The sequence below is a fragment of the Salvelinus namaycush genome, chromosome 27 (genome assembly GCF_016432855.1).
Source record: "Salvelinus namaycush isolate Seneca chromosome 27, SaNama_1.0, whole genome shotgun sequence".
NCBI classification, from domain to species: Eukaryota; Metazoa; Chordata; class Actinopteri; order Salmoniformes; family Salmonidae; genus Salvelinus; species Salvelinus namaycush.
In genome coordinates, this window is record NC_052333.1 from 4,263,383 (window position 1) to 4,288,844 (window position 25,462).

Consider the following 25,462-nt stretch of genomic DNA (forward strand, 5'->3'; position numbering starts at 1 on the left):
ACAAGGCGTATTCAGTCCTCTATGGCATGGCTATGTACCCCTGAGTACAGTACAGTCTGATCTCTAGATAGTTGTCTACCCGAGCCAACTAGTCTCTCTCCTGTCTGACACTATATTGCTTTTGGGACTTGCCTATTTGTGAGTGTGGAAGCGCTGTCCCGAGTAGAGTATAATATAACATATCATATTATGACTGTTAAGGGGAGATACCTAGTGAGTTGTACAACACTGGGAGGAAACCAGGAGGAAAGAGGGAGATACCTAGTCAGTTGTACAACACTGGGAGGAAACCAGGAGGAAAGAGGGAGATACCTAGTCAGTTGTACAACACTGGGAGGAAACCAGGAGGAAAGAGGCAGATACCTAGTCAGTTGTACAACACTGGGAGGAAACCAGGAGGAAAGAGGGAGATACCTAGTCAGTTGTAGAACACTGGGAGGAAACCAGGAGGAAAGAGGGAGATACCTAGTCAGTTGTACAACACTGGGAGGAAACCAGGAGGAAAGAGGGAGATACCTAGTCAGTTGTACAACACTGGGAGGAAACCAGGAGGAAAGAGGGAGATACCTAGTCAGTTGTAGAACACTGGGAGGAAACCAGGAGGAAAGAGGGAGATACCTAGTCAGTTGTACAACACTGGGAGGAAACCAGGAGGAAAGAGGGAGATACCTAGTCAGTTGTACAACACTGGGAGGAAACCAGGAGGAAAGAGGGAGATACCTAGTCAGTTGTACAACACTGGGAGGAAACCAGGAGGAAAGAGGGAGATACCTAGTCAGTTGTACAACACTGGGAGGAAACCAGGAGGAAAGAGGGAGATACCTAGTCAGTTGTACAACACTGGGAGGAAACCAGGAGGAAAGAGGGAGATACCTAGTCAGTTGTACAACACTGGGAGGAAACCAGGAGGAAAGAGGGAGATACCTAGTCAGTTGTACAACACTGGGAGGAAACCAGGAGGAAAAGGGGAGATACCTAGTCAGTTGTACAACACTGGGAGGAAACCAGGAGGAAAGAGGGAGATACCTAGTCAGTTGTACAACACTGGGAGGAAACCAGGAGGAAAGAGGGAGATACCTAGTCAGTTGTACAACACTGGGAGGAAACCAGGAGGAAAGAGGGAGATACCTAGTCAGTTGTACAACACTGGGAGGAAACCAGGAGGAAAGAGGGAGATACCTAGTCAGTTGTACAACACTGGGAGGAAACCAGGAGGAAAGAGGGAGATACCTAGTCAGTTGTACAACACTGGGAGGAAACCAGGAGGAAAGAGGGAGATACCTAGTCAGTTGTACAACACTGGGAGGAAACCAGGAGGAAAGAGGGAGATACCTAGTCAGTTGTACAACACTGGGAGGAAACCAGGAGGAAAGAGGGAGATACCTAGTCAGTTGTAGAACGGAATGCCTTCAACTACAATGTGTCTTCCACATTTAACCCAACCCCTCTGAATCAGAGAGGTGTGTGTGTGTGTGTGGGGGGGGGGGGGGGGGGGGGGCTGCCTTAATTGACATCTGGGGAGCAGTTGTTGTTGAGGGATAACTGCCTTGCTCAATGGTATAACGGCAGATTTTTCCACCTCGCTGGTTCAGGGATTCGAACCAGCAACCTTTCAGTTACTGCCCCAACACTCTTAAACTACTGGCTACCTACCAATATTACAGTATGTACACTATATGACCACTGTATGACTGTTCCACTACTCTGTGTAATTGCAGGAGCCTTACTATGTACGCTGCATTAAACCAAATGATATGAAGTCTCCCCTGCTGTTTGACGACGCCCGCTGCCAACACCAGGTGGCGTACCTGGGCCTGCTGGAGAACGTCAGAGTGCGGAGGGCAGGGTTCGCCTACCGCCAAGCCTACACACGCTTCCTACAGAGGTCAGAGGTCATGCATACCCTGAGGTCAAAAGTCATCGGGGTGAAAGCATTACATTAAGAATGAGTCATTCTTCTGGAATTAAAGTCAATGTCCATGAATGTAAATGACATTCGGACATGTTATGTGAATAACAAGCTTTGTGTGACTGTCTGTGTTCTAACCATGTCTATAATGGAATAATTTGAATCTGTCCAATGTCGATTCCTAGTCTGAGTGCCTGTCTGTCTGTGCTATCATACCAACTCCTTGTCACTCGTTGTCATGACAATAAGCATCGGAGTTGGTAAAAGCACAGATCTGGGACTACGCCACTCCAATCCTATATTATGTCAAAAACACAACTTCCTGTATCATGAAGTCTTCTTCTCCACTCCTGTGTGTCCTGTAGGTATAAGATGATCTGTGTGTACACCTGGCCCAACCACCTGATGGAAACAGACAGGGAGGCAGTGGAGGCTATTGTCACGCAGCATGGTTTCCAGGATGACGTCGCGTATGGACATACCAAGCTGTTTGTGCGAACGCCAAAGTCTCTCTTCACCCTGGAGCAGGAGAGAGCCGCTCTCATCCCTGTCCTGGTGCTGTTCCTACAGAAGGTAACCCCTTCTAATGGCCCGAGGCTATGGTGATGGTACAAGTCTAGATTACAACCTGGGTCGTGTTCAATAGAGACAAAGCAGGAGAAAATGTTTTGAAGCAAAGGATGTAATACCTCTTCTGAACCTGTCCAGCGAGAAAGCTCATTTTCATTTTCTGTTTCAAATGTTTTCTTCTGTTTGTTCCTACTGAACAAACCCTTGTTCTCAGTGACTCTACAGTGAATACTATGGATTTTATCCTGGATTTTAAGCTACTTAGATGAGAATGTCCCTTTTCCTGTTGGCAGCTAGTCCTAATTAAATCGACAGTTTGCCGTCACAATCTGAACCACACAGCAGCAGCCTCCTACTAATACCTCTGCCTTTAAAAGATACGATTTTCATTTGTCTCCAGCTCGACAATGATTTGGGTCCCAGTCATAGGGTGAATCCCAAATGGCACCATATTCCCTATCTAGTGCGCTACTTTTGAGTAAGTAGTGCGCTATGTAGGGAATATGGTGCCATTTCGGACGCAGCCATATTCAACCCAATGTGATTGGTTAATCTGCCTAGTCAAGTGGAGAAAGCTCTGATAACAATAACTGGTATAATGAACGCAATCAGAACCATCATTACATAACATTTAATGAATCATTTTTTCTCCTCTTCTTGCTCTGCAATTGTGAAATAAATACCGTGCTTTTCTCTCTGTGACCCCACTCCAGGGATTGAGTCCCAAATGACACCCTATTCCCTATATGGTGCACTACTTTTTACCAAAGCCCTATAGGTCTTGGTCAAAAGTAGTACACTACTGTATATAGGGAATAGGTTGCCATTTGGGAAGAGATTCATCCGGGTCAATCTGCAGCCGAGGAGCTTCTCTAAGTGGAAAAGAAGCCCTGACGGTCTCTGGAAAGACTGAGATTTTCCTCAAATGGCACCCTATTACCTATATAGTCCACTACTTTTGACCAGAACCCATAGTGCACTATACATGGAATAGGGTGCCATTTGGGCCCCTAGAGTGTTGACTGCTAGTCTGCCTGACACCCTTCTTTCTTCCTAGTGACTCATGTACTGTAGTGTATTTGAGTGTCTTGACTCATGTACTGTCGTGTTTTTGAGTGTCTTGACTCATGTACTGTAGTGTTTTTGAGTGTCTTGACGCATGTACTGTCGTGGTTGTGAGTGTCTTGACTCAAGTACTGTAGTGTTTTTGAGTGTCTTGACTCATGTACTGTAGTGTTTTTGAGTGTCTTGACTCATGTACTGTAGTGTTTTTGAGTGTCTTGACTCATGTACTGTAGTGTTTTGAGTGTCTTGACTCATGTACTGTAGTGTTTTAGAGTGTCTTGACTCATGTACTGTAGTGTTTTTGAGTGTCTTGACTCATGTACTGTAGTGTTTTTGAGTGTCTTGACTCATGTACTGTAGTGTTTTTGAGTGTCTTGACTCAAGTACTGTAGTGTTTTTGAGTGTCTTGACTCATGTACTGTAGTGTTTTTGAGTGTCTTGACTCATGTACTGTCGTGTTTATGAGTGTCTTGACTCATGTACTGTAGTGTTTTTGAGTGTCTTGACTCATGTACTGTAGTGTTTTTGAATGTCTTGACTCATGTACTGTAGTGTTTTTGAGTGTCTCGACTCATGTACTGTCGTGTTTTTAGCACCTTCTTCTCAACTCACCACTTCAATAAGATAGCTCGTGAGGGGGACCTCTTGTACATTTGAACATGTTTCAGTTTCTATAACCTCTCTCTCTCTCTCCCTTTTCCCCCTCCCTCCCTCTCCCTCCCCCCACCAGGTGTGGCGCGGGGCGCTGGCGAGGATGCGTTGCCATCGGATGCGTGCCATCTTTGCCATCATGGGCTGCTACAAGCGTTACAAGGTCAAGGTCCACTTCTGGGAGGTGGAGCGGCGCTTCGCCAACGTAGGCAACATGGATGACTATGGGAAAAGCGTGGAGTGGCCCACACCACCAGCAGCCCTCACTCAATTCCACAGCATCACGCAGAAGCTGCACCGCAGGTCAGTCAGTCCCCATGGTAACCCCCACACAGATAAATAGAATGTGCAGAAGTTGAGTGTGTCATGTACAGTGTCCATTTTGTATACATCAGTACTGTGTGTCTAAAACAATTTCCCCCTTGGGACATCAAAGTTCATCCTAACCTATCCTAACTACAGTAGGAGAGGCTGTCATTGCTGTGTGTGTACGTGTGTGTGCGTGCGTGCGTGTATGCGTGCGTGTGCGTGCGTGAGTACGTGTGCAGGTGTGTGTGGAAGGAGTCTGCGTTTACGTTCTGTCATACTTCTTTTCTTCACTATAGACAGATACAATACATCAGACCATCATTATATAGATATACCATCTACAGGGCCTTCGGAAAGTATTCAGACACCTTGACTTTTTCCACATTTTGTTCCATTACAGCTGTATTCTAAAATTGATTAAATAAGTAAAATCCTCAGCAATCTAACACACAATACCCCATAATGACAAAGTGAAAAAAGGTTTTTAGACATTTTCAAAAACAGAAATACCTCATTTACATTAGTATTCAGACCCTTTGAAATGAGTTTAGAAATGGAGCTCAGGTGCATCCTGTCCTTTCTACAACTTGATTGGAGTCCACCTGTGGTAAATTCAATTGATTGGACATGATTTGGAAAGGCACACACCTGTCTATATAAGGTACCACAGTTGACAAAAACCAAGCCATGAGGTTAAAGGAATTGTACATAGAGCTCAGAGACAGGATTGTGTCGAGGCACAGACCTGGGGAAGGGTACCAAAAAATGTCTGCAGCATTGAAGGTCCCCAAGAACACAGTGGCTTCCATCATTCCTAAATGGAAGAAGTTTGGAACCACCAACACTCTTCCTAGAGCTGGCTGCCTGGCCAAACTGAGCAATCGGGGGAGAAGGGCCTTGGTCAGGGAGGTGACCAAGAACCCCATGGTCACTCTGAAAGAGCTTCAGAGTTCCTCTGTGGAGATGGGAGAACCTTCCAGAAGGACAACCAACTCTGCAGCACTTATCCAAATCAGGCATTTATGGTAGAGAGGCCAGATGGAAGCCACCCTGCTTGGAGTTTGCCAGAAGGCACTTAAGGGAAACAAGATTATCTGGTCTGATGAAACCAAGATGGAACTGTTTGGCCTGAATGCCAAAGTGTCACGTCTGGAGGAAACCTCGAACCATCCCTACAGTGAAGCATGGCGGTGGCAGCATCATGCTGTGGGGATGTTTTTCAGCGGCAGGGACTGAGGATCTGTAGAGAGAATTTTATATTTAATTTTAAAAAATTTAATACATTTACATACATTTATAAAAAACCTGTTTTTGCTTTGTCATTATGGGGTACTGTGTGTAGACTGATGTGGATTGTTATTTATTTAATCCATTTTAGAATAAGGCTGTAACATAACAAAATGTGGAAAAAGTCAAGGGGTCTTTATACAGTATATATTTTTTTTTTTCTTCATTTAACTAGGCACGTCCGTTATGAACAAATTCTTATTTACATTGACGGTCTACCCCGGCATAACCCAAACACGGACGACGCTGGGCCAATTGTGCGCTGCCCTATGGGGCTCCCAATCATTGTCGGTTGTGATACAGCTCTGAATCTGGTCTGTAGTGATGCCTCTAGCACTGAGATGCAGTGCCTTAGACCGCTGCGCCACTCGGGAGCCCAATATATGGACCATCTATATACATATATATATATATATACACACACCATCTATAAATCTCTGTCAGGTTTTATATATATAGACCATCTTTATTGAATTTAAAAGGTACTCACACTCAAACCATGAAATGGAATAACCTAAATCAGTTTTCTCTGCAACATCTTTGATATATTCTGTGTTTTACATTGTTTGTCGTAAGGTGGCGTGCGTGGCAGATAGTGAAGAACATCCCACCGTCTGACATGGGGGAGGTAAGGGCCAAGGTGGCTGCTCTGGGGGCCCTGAATGGGGAGAGGAAGGACTGGGGCTGTGGTCGAACCTGGGAGAGAGACTACCTGGCTAATGTGAGTCACTCAGAAAGCACGGCCATGTATGTTCAGTACTTTCACTCAGTTTCACTCAGTTTCCTACATGAGGGGCAAAATACTAATCCGACTTCTCACATAAGATTACTTTCTAACCTCATGCCTTGTTTATGTTATTTTAGTTATTGTCTTGATTGGTTTAAAATCCTGATGAATGGAATGAGTATCTACTGTATGTCACAGAAACATGAAGAGGGCAACTTTCACCAGAAAATCTAGAGTGCATGTTGAAACACCAACACAACACCGTACACACACTCACCCTGACCCAGACCAGTATACATCAGAAGGGGAGATACAATGACATCATTCCGGAAGCATCCATCGCAGGCAGGAAGGAACGCTTGCGATGAAACACAAGGCCAGCGGATTGTGGTTGGCTGAGTCAAAGGCAGTCACAATCAGTCCCATTCTAATGGGTCTCACTCGCGGCTCGTTAAAGTGTTAATAAAAATTATGTTTGGTCGTTGGAGCCATGACAGGACCCTCTGGGTACCGTGACTAGGGCTGGTCATGTTAATCAGTCAATGAGGCAGTCAGTTGGTCTTCTAGTGGCTTGTGACTAGGACTGCGTACCAAATGGCACCCTATTCCCTAAATAGTGCACTACTTTTGACCAGAGTCCAATGGGCCCTAGTCAAAATGTAGTGCACTATATAGGGAATAGGGTACCATTTGAGACGTGTCCTAGAACCTTATTCAACCCCCTTCTGCCCCCCCCCACCCTCCTAACATCATGTCATAAACTGAGCCAACAAAGGCTTAACTGTGTATGACAACCGTCTCAAACGTCCCAATCTCCTGCTTTCAATTATATACTCCTCTATCTCATCATCTCATTGACCCTTGCATCAGGTCAAGCTGAGTCTATCATGGTCAATCCATTGGTTTACACTTCAGACGATTCAACACATTCAATCCACATTCCAGACGTGCTTGTACATTCACCATATACAGTTTATTCGGAAAGTATTCAGACCCCTTGACTTCTTCCACATTTTGTTAGGTTACAGCCTTACTAAAATAAAAAAATAATCCTCATCAATCTACACACAATACCCCATATTGAAAAAGCAAAAACAGGTCATCAATCTACACACAATACCCCATATTGAAAAAGCAAAAACAGGTTTTTCAAATTTTTTGCAAATTTATTTCAAATAAAAAATTTAAATATGATATTTACATAAGTATTCAGACCCTTTACTCAGTACTTTGTTGAAGCACTGTTGGCATCGATTACAGCCTCGAGTCTTCTTGGGTATGACGCTACAGTGGCTTGCGAAAGTATTCACCCCCCTTTGCATTTTTCCTATTTTGTTGCATAACAACCTAGAATTAAAATAGATTTTTGGGGGGTTTGCATCATTTGATTTACACAACATGCCTACCACTTTGAAGATGCTAAATATTTTTTGTTGTTGTGAAACAAACAAGAAACAAGACAAACTGAACTTGAGCGTGCATAACTATTCACCCCCTCAAAGTCAATACTTTGTAGAGCTACCTTTTGCAGCAATTACAGCTGCAAGTCTCTTGGGGTATATACTGTATAAGGTTGGCACATCTAGCCACTGGGATTTTTTCCCATTCTTCAAGGCAAAACTGCTCCAGCTCCTTCAAGTTGGATGGGTTCCGTTGGTGTACAGCAATCTTTAAGTCATAACATAGATTCTCAATTGGATTGAAGTCTGGGCTTTGACTAGGCCATTCCAAGACATTTAAATGTTTCCCCATAAACCACTCGAGTGTTGCTTTAGCAGTATGCTTAGGATCATTGTCCTGCTGGAAGGTGAACCTCTCTCCCAGTCTCAAATCTCTGGAAGACTGAAACAGGTTTCCCTCAAGAATTTCCCTGTATTTAGCGCCATCCATCATTCCTTCAATTCTGACCAGTTTCCCTGTCCCTGCCGATGGAAAAACATGGGATGGTGTTCTCGGGTTGATGAGAGGTGTTGGGTTTGCGCCAGACATAGTTTTTATCTTGATGGCCAAAAACCTCTATTTTAGTCTCATCTGACCAGAGTACCTTCTTCCATATGTTTGGGGAGTCTCCCACATGCCTTTTGGCGAACACTTTAAGCAATTCCTTTTTTTCTGGCCACTGTTCTGTAAAGCCCAGCTCTATGGAGTGTATGGCTTAAAGTGGCCCTATGGACAGATCCTCCAATCTCCGCTGTGGAGCTTTGCAGCTCCTTCAGGGTTATCTTTGTTGACCCCTTGATTAATGCCCTCCTTGCCTGGTCCGTGAGTTTTGGTGGGCGGCCCTCTCTTGGCAGGTTTGTTGTGGTGCCAAATTCTTTCCATTTTTTAATAATGGATTTAATGGTGCTCCGTGGGATGTTCAAAGTTTGGGATTTTTTTTTATAACCCAACCCTGATCTGTACTTCTCCACAACTTTGTCCCTGACCTGTTTGGAGAGCTCCTTGGTCTTCATGGTGTCACTTGCTTGGTGGTGCCACTTGCTTAGTGTTGTGGCAGACTCTGGGGCCTTTCAGAACAGGTGTGTATATATATACAGTATACTGAGATCATGTGACAGATCATGTGACACTTAGATTGCACACAGGTGGACTTTATTTAACTAATTATGTGACTTCTGAAGGTAATTGGTTGCACCAGATCTTATTTAGGGGCTTCATAGCAAAGGGGGTGAATACATATGTACGCATCACTTTTCAGTTTTGTTTTTTAAAACTTTTTTTTAAAGTAATTTTTTTCACTTCACCGATTTGGACTATTTTGTGTCTGTCCATTCCATGAAATCCAAATAAAAATCAATTTAAATTGCATGTTGTAATGCAATAAAATAGGAAAAACTTGGCACACCTGTATTTAGGGAGTTTCTCTAATTCTTCTCTGCAGATCCTCTCAAGCTCTGTCAGGTTGGATGGGGACCGTTGCTGCACGGCTATTTTCAGGTCTCTCCAGAGATGTTTGATCAGGTTCAATTCCGGGCTGTGGCTGGATCACTCAAGGACATTCAGAGACTTGTCCCGAAGCCACTCCTGCATTGTCTTGGCTGTGTGCTTAGGGCCATTGTCCTGTTGGAAGGTGAACCTTCGCCCCAGTCTGAGGTTCTGAGTGCTCTGGAGCAGGTTTTCATCAAGGATCTCTCTCTACTTTTCTCCATTCATCTTTCACTCCTGACTAGTCTCCCATTCCCTGCCTCTGAAAAACATCCCCACAGCATGATGCTGCCACCGCCATGCTTCACTGTAGGATGGTACCAGGCATTCAGGCCAAGAGTTCAATGTTGGTTTCATCAGACCAGAGAATCTTGTTTCTCATGGTCTGTGAGTCTTTAGGTGCCTTTTGGCAAACTCCAAGCGGGCTGTCATGTGCCTTTTACTAAAGAGGGGCTTCCGTCTGGCCACTCTACCATAAAGGCCTGATTGGTGGAGTGCTGCAGAGATGGTTGTTCTTCTAGGAGATTCTCCCATCTCCACAGAGGAACTCTGGAGCTCTGTCAGTGTGACCAAGGCCCTTCTCCCCTGATTGCTCAGATTGGCCGGGTGGCCAGCTCTAGGAAGAGTCTTGGTGGTTCCAAACTTCTTTCATTTAAGAATGATGGAGACCTCTGTGTCCTTGGGGACCTTCAATGCTGCAGAATTCTTTTGATACCCTCCCCAGATCTGTGCCTAGACACAATCCTGTCTCGGAGCTCAACGGACAGTTCCTTCAACCTCATGGCTTGGTTTTTGCTCTGACATGCACTGTCAACTGTGGGACTGTATATAGACAGGTGTGTGTCTTTCCAAATCATGTCCAGTCAATTTAATTTACTGGTGGACTCCAATCAAGTTGTAGAAACATCTCAAGAATGATTAATGGAAACAGGATGCACCTGAGCTGAATTTCAGGTTTCATAGCAAAGGGTCTGAATACGTATGTAAATAAGGTATTTCTGGTTTTTATTTTTAATACATTTGATAACATTTCTAAACCTGTTTTCACTTTGTCATTATGGTGTATTGTGTGTAGATTGATGAGGGAAAATATTTTATTTAATCCATTTTAGAATAAGGCTTTAAAGTAACAAAATGTGGAAAAAGTCAAGGGGTCTGAATACTTTCCGAATGCACTGTAAGAACCTTCAGAATGTGAAATACTCTTATGCAGTTCATTCCTATCTTAAATCTTTGAATGTTCTCATGAGCCTGTGATGAGGTATTTTCTGTAATAACAGAGATTTAGATTGTATCATTTTACATATTGCTATTTCTTCAAATTCACATTTACCGCAAACTTACGTGGGTAAAAGCCTTGTACAGGACAACTAGACGGCCATAAAAACCGTGACCCATCTCTGAATTCACCTCAAAGTCAGTGTCTGATATAATTTCATTCATGCTCTCGTGTTTGATCTGCTCGTCTCAGAAAATCATTGATATGAGTTTGAAAGAGGCCGGGAAAGGTTATGAACAGTGTTCTGGTTAATGAGGAGATGCTATCCAGCTGGCAGACGGCAGACGGGGTCATGTAATGTTATCCTTTGTTAGACCGTCCTGATATCACAAGTTTACATCCGAAACGAGAGCGTAGCGGTTAGGATGGTGAATCAGGCTAGTGTAATATATTGCATAATCCCAAATTGCACTCTATTCCCTATATAGTGCACTACATTTGACCAGGTCCCATTGTCAGCAGCATACCACAATGCATCCAACTGTTGGCTTGCTTCTGATGCTAATCAGGGTTGGTTGTGGTTGGTACCTGGATGGGAAACCAGATGCTTCTGGAAGTGGTGTTGGAGGACGAGTAGGAGGTGCTCTTTCCTCTGATGTAAAAAAAAAGTGAACTATTTCCCAATGCCCCAAGGGGTCATTGTCCTGTGTAGGGTGCTGTCTTTGGATGGAATGTTAAATGGGTGTCCTGACTCTCTGTGGACACTAAAGATCCCATGCTATTTATTGTAAGAGTAGGGTTGTTGATGCTGGTGTCCTGGTTAAATTCCCAATCTGGCCCTCATATCATCATGGCCACCTAATCATTCCCAGCTTCCAATTGGCTCATTCTTCTCCCCTGTAACTATTCCCCAGGTCATTGCTGTAAATGAGAATATGTTCTCAGTCAACTTACCTGGTTAAATATAAACAAGGCTCTGGTCAAAAGTAGTGCACTTTGAAGAGACTAGTGTGCCATGTGTGACTCATCCATAATGAGTGTCTTTGATTCCAGGTGAGGGACAGTCATCGGAGCAGCTCCAACTTCATACTATTCTCCCAAGAGCTCAGGAACAAAGACGGGTACAACCAGGTTATCTTCTCTGGATTCTGTAGGAAGGTAATGACAACAACCAGGTTATCTTCTCTGGATTCTGTAGGAAGGTAATGACAACAACCAGGTCATTTTGTCTGGATTCTGTTCTGTAGGAAGGTAATGACAACAACCAGGTCATTTTGTCTGGATTCTGTAGGAAGGTAATGACAACAACCAGGTCATTTTGTCTGGATTCTGTAGGAAGGTAATGACAACAACCAGGTCATTTTGTCTGGATTCTGTAGGAAGGTAATGACAACAACCAGGTCATTTTGTCTGGATTCTGTAGGAAGGTAATGACAACAACCAGGTCATTTTGTCTGGATTCTGTAGGAAGGTAATGACAATAACCAGGTCATTTTGTCTGGATTCTGTTCTGTAGGAAGGCAATGACAACAACCAGGTCATTTTGTCTGGATTCTGTAGGAAGGTAATGACAACAACCAGGTCATTTTGTCTGGATTCTGTAGGAAGGTAATGACAACAACCAGGTCATTTTGTCTGGATTCTGTAGGAAGGTATGAAAAGATAGCCTACTGTATTGTACTGCCAAGAGGAGTTTCAGTTGCTTTCTCTGTCTCTTTCTCTTTCTCTCTTTGGAAAAACCTTTAACTTCAGATCCAGACTTGGACTTTTTGTGTTCACATATCTGTCCTGGTTTCTGTTTTGGCTGGTTTGATCCATGATAGTTCTGATTTCTACATTAAAGATGCCATTGTATAGCAAAATATAAACATTATATCATTCTCCCTCTCTCCCTCTCTCCCTCTCTCCCTCTCTCCCTCTCTCAGATGAACAGATTCAGTAAAAGCACAGACAGAGCTTTGCTGATCACAGACAAACATATCTACAAACTGGACCCCAAAAAACAGTTTAAAGTGTTGAAAAGACTGCCTCTAGAAGTGGTGAGTATACTCTTCAAGTGTGCCCCGTCCAGTGAAAGCCACCTTACTCCAGCCCTTGAGTTACCTCTTTACATCCACCTACATCCGTTTCCTTGGTATTACTTACAGACATGGGATGCGTCCAAAATGGCACTCTTTTCCCTATATAGTGCACTACTTTTGACCAGGATCCACTATGTAGGGAATAGTGTGCCGTTTGGGATGTACTCATGATCAATGGCCTCTGTCTGTCTGTGTGAATTAGTGACCCAGAACAGAGGTTGAGGGAAGCAGGGAGAGGGGAAAGCAGGGAGAGGGGAAAGCAGGGAGAGGGGGAAGGAGGGGGGGGCGAAGGAAGGAGAATGGGAGGGGGAAGGAGGGAGAGTGGGGGGGGGAGGAGGGAGAGTGGGGGGGGGGGGGAGTGGGGGGGGAGAAGGGGGAGGAGTGAGGAATGGAGGGGGGAGGAGTGAGGGAAGGAGGGGGAGAAGAAAGGAGGGGGATGAGTGAGGGAAGGAGAGAAGGAGGGGGGAGGAAAGGCGGGAGAGTGGGAAGGAGGGGGGAGGAAAGGAGGGAGAGTGGGAAGGAGGGGGGAGGAAAGGAGGGAGAGTGGGAAGGATGGGGGAGGAAATGAGGGGGAGGAGTGAGGGAGAGAGGAGATGAGAGGAGAGAAAAGGAGAAGGGAGAGAGGAGAGAAAAGGAGGAAGAGTGAGGGAAGGAGGGAGAGAGGAAAGGAGGGGTGAGGAGTGAGGGAAGGAGAGTGGACAGGAGGGAGAGCAGTGAGGGAAGGAAGGAGAGAGGAAAGGAGCGGGAGGAGTGAGGGTAGGAGGGAGAGAGGAAAGGAGGGGGAGGAGTGAGGGTAGGAGGGAGTGAGTGAGGGAGGGTTGAGAGGGAGGCAGACAGGAGAAAGGGTTAGGTGTCTGATCTACATTTCGTGGTCCTGATGATGGAGGGGAGCAGTATGATGCTCCACAGATGTGTGTTGTGCTGCATTGACAGTCAGTCAGGGAGAGGGCCACGGTACTTACTGTACACACAGTGTGTTTTACTCTGAAGCTGTCCATGTTACAGAACACACTGTAGGTTTAGGTAACAAGGCAGTTAATTATACCGTATTACATAATGAGAGAACACAGCTGAACACCAGTTAGGATAGAACACAACAAACACAGCTGAACACCAGTTAGGATAGAACACACACAACACAGCTGAACACCAGTTAGGATAGAACACACACAACACAGCTGAACACCAGTTAGAACAGAACACAACCAACACAGCTGAACACCAGTTAGAACAGAACACAACCAACACAGCTGAACGTCAGTTAGAACAGAACACAACCAACACAGCTGAACACCAGTTAGGATAGAACACAACAAACACAGCTGAACACCAGTTAGAACAGAACACAACAAACACAGCTGAACACCAGTTAGAACAGAACACAACCAACACAGCTGAACACCAGTTAGGATAGAACACAACAAACACAGCTGAACACCAGTTAGGATAGAACACAACAAACACAGCTGCACACCAGTTAGGACAGAACACAACAAATACAGCTGAACACCAGTTAGGATTGAACACAACAAACACAGCTGAACACCAGTTAGGATAGAACACAACAAACACAGCTGAACACCAGTTAGGATAGAACACAACAAACACAGCTGAACACCAGTTAGGATAGAACACAACCAACACAGCTGAACACCAGTTAGAACAGAACACACACAACACAGCTGAACACCAGTTAGGACAGAACACAACAAACACAGCTGAACACCAGTTAGGATAGAACACAACAAACACAGCTGAACACCAGTTAGGATAGAACACAACAAACACAGCTGAACACCAGTTAGAACAGAACACACACAACACAGCTGAACACCAGTTAGGACAGAACACAACAAACACAGCTGAACACCAGTTAGGATAGAACACAACAAACACAGCTGAACAACAGTTAGGATAGAACACAACAAACACAGCTGAACACCAGTTAGGATAGAACACAACCAACACAGCTGAACACCAGTTAGGACAGAACACAACAAACAGAGCTGAACACCAGTTAGGATAGAACACAACAAACACAGCTGAACACCAGTTAGGATAGAACACAACAAACACAGCTGAACACCAGTTAGGATAGAACACAACCAACACAGCTGAACACCAGTTAGGACAGAACACAACAAACACAGCTGAACACCAGTTAGAACAGAACACAACAAACACAGCTGAACACCAGTTAGGATAGAACACAACACACACAGCTGAACACCAGTTAGGACAGAACACAACAAACACAGCTGAACACCAGTTAGAATAGAACACACACAACACACACAACACAGCTGAACACCAGTTAGCACAGAACACAACACACACAGCTGAACACCAGTTAGAACAGAACACAACAAACAGCTGAACACCGGTTAGAACAGAACACAACAAACACAGCTGAACACCAGTTAGGACAGAACACAACAAACACAGCTGAACACCAGTTAGAACAGAACACAACAAACAGCTGAACACCGGTTAGAACAGAACACAACAAACACAGCTGAACACCAGTTAGGATAGAACACAACAAACAGAGCTGAACACCGGTTAGGATAGAACACAACAAACACAGCTGAACACCAGTTAGAACAGAACACAACAAATACAGCTGAACACCAGTTAGAACAGAACACAACAAACACAGCTGAACACCAGTTAGAACAGAACACAACAAACAGAGCTGAACACCGGTTAGGATAGAACACAACAAACACAGCTGAACACCAGTTAGGACAGAACACAACAAACACAGCTGAACACCAGTTAGGACAGAACACAACAAACAGCTGAACACCGGTTAGGATAGAACACAACAAATACAGCTGAACACCAGTTAGAACAGAACACAACAAATACAGCTGAACACCAGTTAGGATAGAACACAACAAACACAGCTGAACACCAGTTAGGATAGAACACAACAAACAGAGCTGAACACCAGTTAGGATAGAACACAACAAACAGAGCTGAACACCAGTTAGGATAGAACACAACAAACACAGCTGAACACCAGTTAGGATAGAACACAACAAACACAGCTGAACACCAGTTAGAACAGAACACAACCAACACAGCTGAACACCAGTTAGGATAGAACACAACAAACACAGCTGAACACCAGTTAGGATAGAACACAACAAACACAGCTGAACACCAGTTAGGATAGAACACAACCAACACAGCTGAACACCAGTTAGGACAGAACACAACAAACAGAGCTGAACACCAGTTAGGATAGAACACAACAAACACAGCTGAACACCAGTTAGGATAGAACACAACAAACACAGCTGAACACCAGTTAGGATAGAACACAACCAACACAGCTGAACACCAGTTAGGACAGAACACAACAAACACAGCTGAACACCAGTTAGAACAGAACACAACAAACACAGCTGAACACCAGTTAGGATAGAACACAACACACACAGCTGAACACCAGTTAGGACAGAACACAACAAACACAGCTGAACACCAGTTAGAATAGAACACACACAACACACACAACACAGCTGAACACCAGTTAGGACAGAACACAACACACACAGCTGAACACCAGTTAGAACAGAACACAACAAACAGCTGAACACCGGTTAGAACAGAACACAACAAACACAGCTGAACACCAGTTAGGACAGAACACAACAAACACAGCTGAACACCAGTTAGAACAGAACACAACAAACAGCTGAACACCGGTTAGAACAGAACACAACAAACACAGCTGAACACCAGTTAGGATAGAACACAACAAACAGAGCTGAACACCGGTTAGGATAGAACACAACAAACACAGCTGAACACCAGTTAGAACAGAACACAACAAATACAGCTGAACACCAGTTAGAACAGAACACAACAAACACAGCTGAACACCAGTTAGAACAGAACACAACAAACAGAGCTGAACACCGGTTAGGATAGAACACAACAAACACAGCTGAACACCAGTTAGGACAGAACACAACAAACACAGCTGAACACCAGTTAGGACAGAACACAACAAACAGCTGAACACCGGTTAGGATAGAACACAACAAATACAGCTGAACACCAGTTAGAACAGAACACAACAAATACAGCTGAACACCAGTTAGGATAGAACACAACAAACACAGCTGAACACCAGTTAGGATAGAACACAACAAACAGAGCTGAACACCAGTTAGGATAGAACACAACAAACAGAGCTGAACACCAGTTAGGATAGAACACAACAAACACAGCTGAACACCAGTTAGGATAGAACACAACAAACACAGCTGAACACCAGTTAGAACAGAACACAACCAACACAGCTGAACACCAGTTAGGATAGAACACAACAAACACAGCTGAACACCAGTTAGGATAGAACACAACAAACACAGCTGAACACCAGTTAGGATAGAACACAACAAACACAGCTGAACACCAGTTAGGATAAAGCACAGCCATACCGTGGGAAGAAACAGTTGAGTTATGACATTATCCAGAGCAACATCACTTTGTTTTACTATAGTATGGCTGAAAAGTATGGTTTACTATAGTATGGCTGAAAAGTATGGTTAAGTACTATAAATCACTTTCAACTTTGGGTTTAATTTAGAATGTATGAATGCCAGGATAGCTGAATACACATTTTGGTTTAAACTGAGAGTAGCTCACAACGGCTGTGTGATTTGCAACGTTACAGTGTAGTTACGGTGTAGTTAGTGGAGTTACAGTGTAGTTACAGTGTAGTTACAGTGTAGTTAGTGTAGTTAGTGTAGTTACAGTGTAGTTAGTGTAGTTAGTGTAGTTGCAGTGTAGTTAGTGTAGTTACAGTGTAGTTAGTGTGGTTACAGTGTAGTTAGTGTAGTTACAGTGTAGTTAGTGTGGTTACAGTGTAGTTAGTGTAGTTACAGTGCAGTTAGTGTAGTTACAGTGTAGTTAGTGTAGTTAGTGTAGTTACAGTGTAGTTGGTGTAGTTGGTGTAGTTCCAGTATAGTTGGTGTAGTTCCAGTGTAGTTCCAGTGTAGTTAGTGCAGTCACAGTGTAGTTTGTGTAGTTACAGTGTAGTTACAGTGTAGTTAGTGCAGTCACAGTGTAGTTTGTGTAGTTTGTGTAGTTACAGTGTAGTTACAGTGTAGTTACAGTGTAGTTACAGTGTAGTTACAGTGTAGTTACAGTGTAGTTGGTGTAGTTACAGTGTAGTGTAGTGTTGGTGTAGTTATAGTGTAGTTACAGTGTAGTTACAGTGTAGTTATAGTGTAGTTAGTGTAGTTACAGTGTAGTTAGTGTAGTTAGTGTAGTTACAGTGTAGTTAGTGTAGTTACAGTGTAGTTAGTGTGGTTACAGTGTAGTTAGTGTAGTTACAGTGTAGTTACAGTGTAGTTGGTGTAGTTACAGTGTAGTTGGTGTAGTTAGTGCAGTCACAGTGTAGTTACAGTGTAGTTACAGTGTTCTGCTAAAATAAAGGTGAAGTAAATATAACCAATAGTTGTCATGGTACCGTACAGTAACTCATCATGGCCTAGCATTGAAAGAGGCTGTAGGACTCAATCTCTACTATTATGACGCCCAACTACAGTATAGTACCACCTCATCACTGTTAATCATGACGCCCAACTACAGTATAGTACCACCTCATCACTGTTAATCATGACGCCCAACTACAGTATAGTACCACCTCATCACTGTTAATCATGACGCCCAACTACAGTATAGTACCACCTCATCACTGTTAATCATGACGCCCAACTACAGTATAGTACCACCTCATCACTGTTAATCATGACGCCCAACTACAGTATAGTACCACCTCATCACTGTTAATCATGACGCCCAACTACAGTATAGTACCACCTCATCACTGTTAATCATGACGCCCAACTACAGAATAGTACCACCTCATCACTGTTAATCATGACGCCCAACTACAGAATAGTACCACCTCATCACTGTTAATCATGACGCCCAACTACAGTATAGTACCACCTCATCACTGTTAATCATGACGCCCAACTACAGTATAGTACCACCTCATCACTGTTAATCATGACGCCCAACTACAGAATAGTACCACCTCATCACTGTTAATCATGACGCCCAACTACAGAATAGTACCACCTCATCACTGTTAATCATGACGCCCAACTACAGTATAGTACCACCTCATCACTGTTAATCATGACGCCCAACTACAGTATAGTACCACCTCATCACTGTTAATCATGACGCCCAACTACAGTATAGTACCACCTCATCACTGTTAATCATGACGCCCAACTACAGTATAGTACCACCTCATCACTGTTAATCATGACGCCCAACTACAGAATAGTACCACCTCATCACTGTTAATCATGACGCCCAACTACAGAATAGTACCACCTCATCACTGTTAATCATGACGCCCAACTACAGTATAGTACCACCTCATCACTGTTAATCATGACGCCCAACTACAGTATAGTACCACCTCATCACTGTTAATCATGACGCCCAACTACAGAATAGTACCACCTCATCACTGTTAATCATGACGCCCAACTACAGTATAGTACCACCTCATCACTGTTAATCATGACGCCCAACTACAGTATAGTACCACCTCATCACTGTTAATCATGATGCCCAACTACAGTATAGTACCACCTCATCACTGTTAATCATGACGCCCAACTACAGAATAGTACCACCTCATCACTGTTAATCATGACGCCCAACTACAGAATAGTACCACCTCATCACTGTTAATCATGACGCCCAACTACAGTATAGTACCACCTCATCACTGTTAATCATGACGCCCAACTACAGTATAGTACCACCTCATCACTGTTAATCATGACGCCCAACTACAGTATAGTACCACCTTATCACTGTTAATCATGACGCCCAACTACAGTATAGTACCACCTCACCCCTGTTAATCATGACGCCCAACTACAGAATAGTACCACCTCATCCATCACTGTTCTGTACTTAGACTATGATATGATATTGTACTGTTATCTTATGACCGGGACGAGGCTATTTAGCTCTGCACTATTCTGTGCTATGACTATGGCTGTGTCCCAAATGGCAGCCGATTCCCTATATGGAGAACCATAAGGGAATAGGGTGCACACCTTGATGCCTCGCTGTGTGTTAAGGTATGACAGGGACTAGGTCATGTAGCTCAGGGTCAGCCCTGTCCTATGTAGTGCAGGCTAGGACAGGGTATCGTAGCCACATTGTTCCAGCCTTGACAGGCCTGACACTACAAGGTCATAGGCAGTACAGTAACGTCTAGGCTGTTTGGTTGTAGGATTAACCTGTGTTATGTTTGTATTCATCCAGCCAGCTGTAAGCGGTTTAACACCAACTCTCTCTCCCTCTCTCTCTGTCTCTCTCTCTCTCTCTCTCTCTCTGTCTCTCTGTCTCTGTCTCTCTCTCTGTCTCTCTGTCTCTGTCTCTCTCTCTGTCTCTCTGTCTCTGTCTCTGTCTCTGTCTCTGTCTCTGTCTCTGTCTCTCTCTCCTCTCTCTCTCTTTCTCTCTCTCTCTCTCTCTCTCTCTCTCTCTCTCTCTCTCTCTCTCTCTCTCTCTCTCTCTCTCTCTCTCTCTCTCTCTCTCTCTCTCTCTCTCTCTCTCTCTCTCTCTCTCTCTCTCTCTCTCTCTGTGTCTGTTTAAATCTGACTGGGTCACTAATCATGACCTAATCTCCCCTAATACACACACACACACACACACACACACACACACACACACACACACACACACACACACACACACACACACACACACACACACACACACACACACACACACACACACACACATACACACACACACACGTGCAGCATGGATAGAGAGAGTAAAGTACTAGACAGATATAAAACCCTGCAACTTATCCAGAATGCCGCAGCCCACCTGGTGTTCAACCTTCCTAAGTTCTCCCATGCCACCCCGCTCCTCCGTAAACTCCACTAGCTTTCCAGTCGAAGCTCAAGAGGAACTGCCCCTCCCTACCTTCAGGCTACGCTCAAACCCTACACCCCAACCCAAGCACTCTGTTCTGTCACCTCTGGTCGCTTGGCTCTCCCACCCCTACGGGAGGGGAGCTCCTGCTCAACCCAGTCTTCTCTGTCTTGTGACTGTACCCAACGCGCTAACCGCTAGGCTACCTACTGCCATGAAGAGTGGAAACAGAAATTGAACCCTGGAAGGGAGTTATATACATGTGACTGTACCAGGAAGTGTTACCACTACACCACTGCTCTGTGTGTGTGTGTGCCTGTGTGTGTGTGCCTGTGTGCCTGTGTGTGTGTGAATGCGTCTTAGTCTAAGTGTGTATGTGTCTGAGTGTGAACCGGAGTGTGTGTGTGTGTGTGTAGCTTACCCCCAATACCTCTTTCTACTCCCCCAGATGACAGGCCTGAGCGTCACTGCAGGCGTTGACCAGATGGTGGCGCTACACACTTCCTCCCAGGATGATGTTCTTCTCTACATCCAGAGAGGGGAGCTGTGCCCCGACCAGGACCGCATCGGGGAGCTGGTGGGAACGCTCATCGACCACTTCACACGGTCAGTGGCCACGGTCAGGGGGTGTCGGGTTGGGTAAGACCAAGCTGCACTGGGCTGGCCTGGTTAAGCATTCACCGTAGTCAGTGACGACATGTGTTAGCATGGTAAAACCAGCCTGAACAAGGATTGAGACTGGGATTGTGTTATAGCATGGTCAAACCAGCCTGAACAAGGATTGAGACTGGGATTGTGTTAGCATGGTCAAACCAGCCTGAACAAGGATTGAGACTGGGATTGTGTTAGCATGGTCAAACCAGCCTGAACAAGGATTGAGACTGGGCTTGTGTTAGCATGGTCAAACCAGCCTGAACAAGGATTGAGACTGGGATTGTGTTAGCATGGTCAAACCAGCCTGAACAAGGATTGAGACTGGGATTGTGTTATAGCATGGTCAAACCAGCCTGAACAATGATTGAGCCTGGGATTGTGTTAGCATGGTCAAACCAGCCTGCACAAGGATTGAGACTGGGCTTGTGTTAGCATGGTCAAACCAGCCTGCACAAGGATTGAGACTGGGATTGTGTTAGCATGGTCGAACCAGCCTGAACAATGATTGAGACTGGGATTGTGTTAGCATGGTCAAACCAGCCTGAACAAGGATTGCGACTGGGATTTTGTTAGCATGGTAAAACCAGCCTGAACAATGATTGAGACTGGGATTGTGTTAGCATGGTCAAACCAGCCTGAACAATGATTGAGACTGGGATTGTGTTAGCATGGTCAAACCAGCCTGCACAAGGATTGAGACTGGGATTGTGTTAGCATGGTCAAACCAGCCTGAACAAGGATTGAGACTGGGCTTGTGTTAGCATGGTCAAACCAGCCTGAACAAGGATTGAGACTGGGTTTGGGTTGAGACTGCGATTGGTTTAGACTACAGCTCTTCCAGGGCTTTTCACACTAGCCAACTGTTTCAAGACAAGTTCTACTGAACTGGCCTGGTTAGGCATTCACCATAGTTGCTGGAACCTGAAAAGCTGAAAAGGGCAATGTGTAAAGAAAATACCACAGTCAGCACGGTTTGGTTGGGGTCAGCAGGATAGCGTAAATGGGGTATCAATGTCGAACTTAATTAAAAACTTTTCTCAGGGGCCTCCCGAGTCTAAGGCACTGCATTGCGGCAAGTAGCCTAGTGGTTAGAGTGTTGGGCCAGTAACCGAAAGGTTGCTAGATTGAATCCCAGAACTGACAAGGTAAAAGTCTGTCCTTCTGCCCCTGAACAAGGCAGTTAACCCACTGTTCCTAGGCCGTCATTGTAAATAAGAACTTGTTCTTAACTGACTTGTCTAGTTAAATAAAGGTTAAAATAATAATAAAATATATTGCAGTGCTTGAGGTGTCACTACAGACCCGGGTTTGATCCTAGGCTGTGTCACAGCTGGCTGTGACTGGGAGGTACATGAGGTGGCGCACAATTGGCCCAGCGTCGTCAGGGTTAGGGGAAGGTTTGTTTGGGCGCCTGCAAGCTGACCTCGGTCAACAGGTGTACAGTGTTTCCTCCGACCCATCGGTGAGGCTGGCTTCCAGGTTAAGTGAGCAGTGTGTCAAGAAGCAGTGCGGCTTGGCAGGGTCGTGTTTCGGATGGACGCATGGCTTTTGACCTTCGCTTCTCCCGAGTCCGTAGGGGAGTTGCAGCGATGGAACAAGACTGTACCTACCAATTGGATATCACGAAATTGGGATGAAAAAAGGGGTAAAATAATATATATATTTTTTTTCTCAGACCTTTATTCTAAAGTTTATTCTAAAGTCTGAATCTGATGTCTGATTCATAATGGCATTTATCTCTGTCATAGTTATGAATCAGATTCATGGCATTAATCACTGCCATATTTAAATGTATAATCATTTGTTATTGTCAGACTGATTTTCATGGCCCTCTAGTATTCAGGTCGCAGCCCTCCAGTGTTCAGGTCGTGTTTAGGATCAGATTTCCCTCTCCCAATCCTATCCTGAACCATTTGAACCAAAACTGACCTCAGATCAGCGTCTAGGGGCAACATCACCCTGCACCCCAACAGGCAGTTTTGAAACCCGGCTAGCAGTCTCTCCACTAAGCCTCTGGTCTTCCAGCAGTCTCTCCACTAAGCCTCTGGTCTTCCAGCAGTCTCTCCACTAAGCCTCTGGTCTTCCAGCAGTCTCTTCACTAAGCCTCTGGTCTTCCAGCAGTCTCTCCACTAAGCCTCTGGTCTTCCAGCAGTCTCTCCACTAAGCCTCTGGTCTTCCAGCAGTCTCTCCACTAAGCCTATGGTCTTCCAGCAGTCTCTCCACTAAGCCTCTGGTCTTCCAGCAGTCTCTCCACTAAGCCTAGGGTCTTCCAGCAGTCTCTCCACTAAGCCTAGGGTCTTCCAGCAGTCTCTCCACTAAGCCTCTGGTCTTCCAGCAGTCTCTCCACTAAGCCTCTGGTCTTCCAGCAGTCTCTTCACTAAGCCTCTGGTCTTCCAGCAGTCTCTCCACTAAGCCTCTGGTCTTCCAGCAGTCTCTCCACTAAGCCTCTGGTCTTCCAGCAGTCTCTCCACTAAGCCTATGGTCTTCCAGCAGTCTCTCCACTAAGCCTCTGGTCTTCCAGCAGTCTCTCCACTAAGCCTCTGGTCTTCCAGCAGTCTCTTCACTAAGCCTCTGGTCTTCCAGCAGTCTCTCCACTAAGCCTCTGGTCTTCCAGCAGTCTCTCCACTAAGCCTCTGGTCTTCCAGCAGTCTCTCCACTAAGCCTATGGTCTTCCAGCAGTCTCTCCACTAAGCCTCTGGTCTTCCAGCAGTCTCTCCACTAAGCCTAGGGTCTTCCAGCAGTCTCTCCACTAAGCCTAGGGTCTTCCAGCAGTCTCTCCACTAAGCCTCTGGTCTTCCAGCAGTCTCTCCACTAAGCCTAGGGTCTTCCAGCAGTCTCTAGCAGCACCCATCCCAAAATGATTGGATTCCTAAATCTTAATTTTCAAATCCAGTCAGGTCCATACTGACTTAGTTACTTAAGGGATTGGACCCTTTTTTTCAATATTCGCCTAAAATTACATACCCAAATCGTACTGCCTGTAGCTCAGGACCTGAAGCAAGGATATGCATATTATTGATACCATTTGAAAGGAAACACTTTGACGTTTGTGGAAATGTGTATATTAATGTATGAGAATATAACACATTACATCTGGTAAAAGACAACAGAAGAAAAAAATAAGTATATCTTCTTTTTTTTTCATCTTTGAAATGCAAGAGAAAGGCCAATATATGACTTAGGAATCTAGGCGCAATTTAGATTTTGGCCACTAGATGGCAGTGTACGTGCAACGTTTTAGACTGATCCAATGAACCATTGTATTTCTGTTCAAAATGTTGTATCAAGACTGCCCAAATGTGCCTAATTGGTTTATTAATACATTTTCAAGTTCATAACTGTACACTCTCCTCAAACAATAGCATGGTATTCCTTCACTGTAATAGCTACTGTAAATTGGACAGTGCAGTTAGATTAAGAAGAAGTCAAGATTTCTGCCCATATCAGATATGTCTATGTCCTGGGAAATGTTCTTGTTACTTAAAATGTCATGCTAATCACATTAGTGCACATTAGCTCAACCGTCCCGTGGGGGGGGGGCACCGATCCCGTAGAGGTTCAAAACACCAGAGACCTTACTCCTACTTCTTCTCATTGTCATGTGAAATGTTAGTTTTCAGTGCCAACCTCTGAATCGTCATTTACAACTGTCCAAATATCACCTCATGTACTGTAGTTACAAATTCCTCATGTCCCATTAGCCCATGATTATCAATCATGTGTTTTTAACGTCACACATACTGTACGGCAGGTCTGTGTGGGATACAGGATCAGTCTTGTCTGTGCAGCAGCCTGCCACCTCATTAATGTACTGGTATCCAAACCCCCTGGGGAGAGAATTATAGGACCACAGTCAGCTGGTCAGAAGCTGTACCAGGCTGTGTTTTGGGGGATTTTTACGTGTGTGTGTGTGTCTGTGCGTTTGTGTGTGTTTTTAATGAGAGACACGCTCCTGGTGGTGTCTATGGGTCTGGGTTTGTGTTGGGGGAGGGAGTCGGTCAGTCAGTGACACGGGGGCCCACACAAAGCAGCTGTGTGTCTCTTGCTGCTGATCGAAGCAGCGGGCGTCGAAGGGAGAGTTAGAGCGGGTGCCATTGAGAAAGGATAATCAGTGTGATGGTCCA

The 25,462-nt window shown here is 44.8% G+C and overlaps 1 protein-coding gene across 1 annotated transcript in view; it reads left to right on the forward strand.

Moving 5' to 3' along the window:
- Positions 1–25,462, forward strand: part of LOC120022756 (unconventional myosin-Ig-like) — an 85,011-nt gene that overhangs the window by 28,796 nt on the left and 30,753 nt on the right. The window contains exons 15-21 of the mRNA XM_038966749.1: positions 1,719–1,885; positions 2,275–2,482; positions 4,275–4,498; positions 6,368–6,512; positions 11,716–11,820; positions 12,588–12,701; positions 21,133–21,269. Of these exons, the coding sequence (XP_038822677.1) occupies positions 1,719–1,885; positions 2,275–2,482; positions 4,275–4,498; positions 6,368–6,512; positions 11,716–11,820; positions 12,588–12,701; positions 21,133–21,269 (1,100 nt within the window). The remainder of the gene's footprint in view (positions 1–1,718; positions 1,886–2,274; positions 2,483–4,274; positions 4,499–6,367; positions 6,513–11,715; positions 11,821–12,587; positions 12,702–21,132; positions 21,270–25,462) is intronic.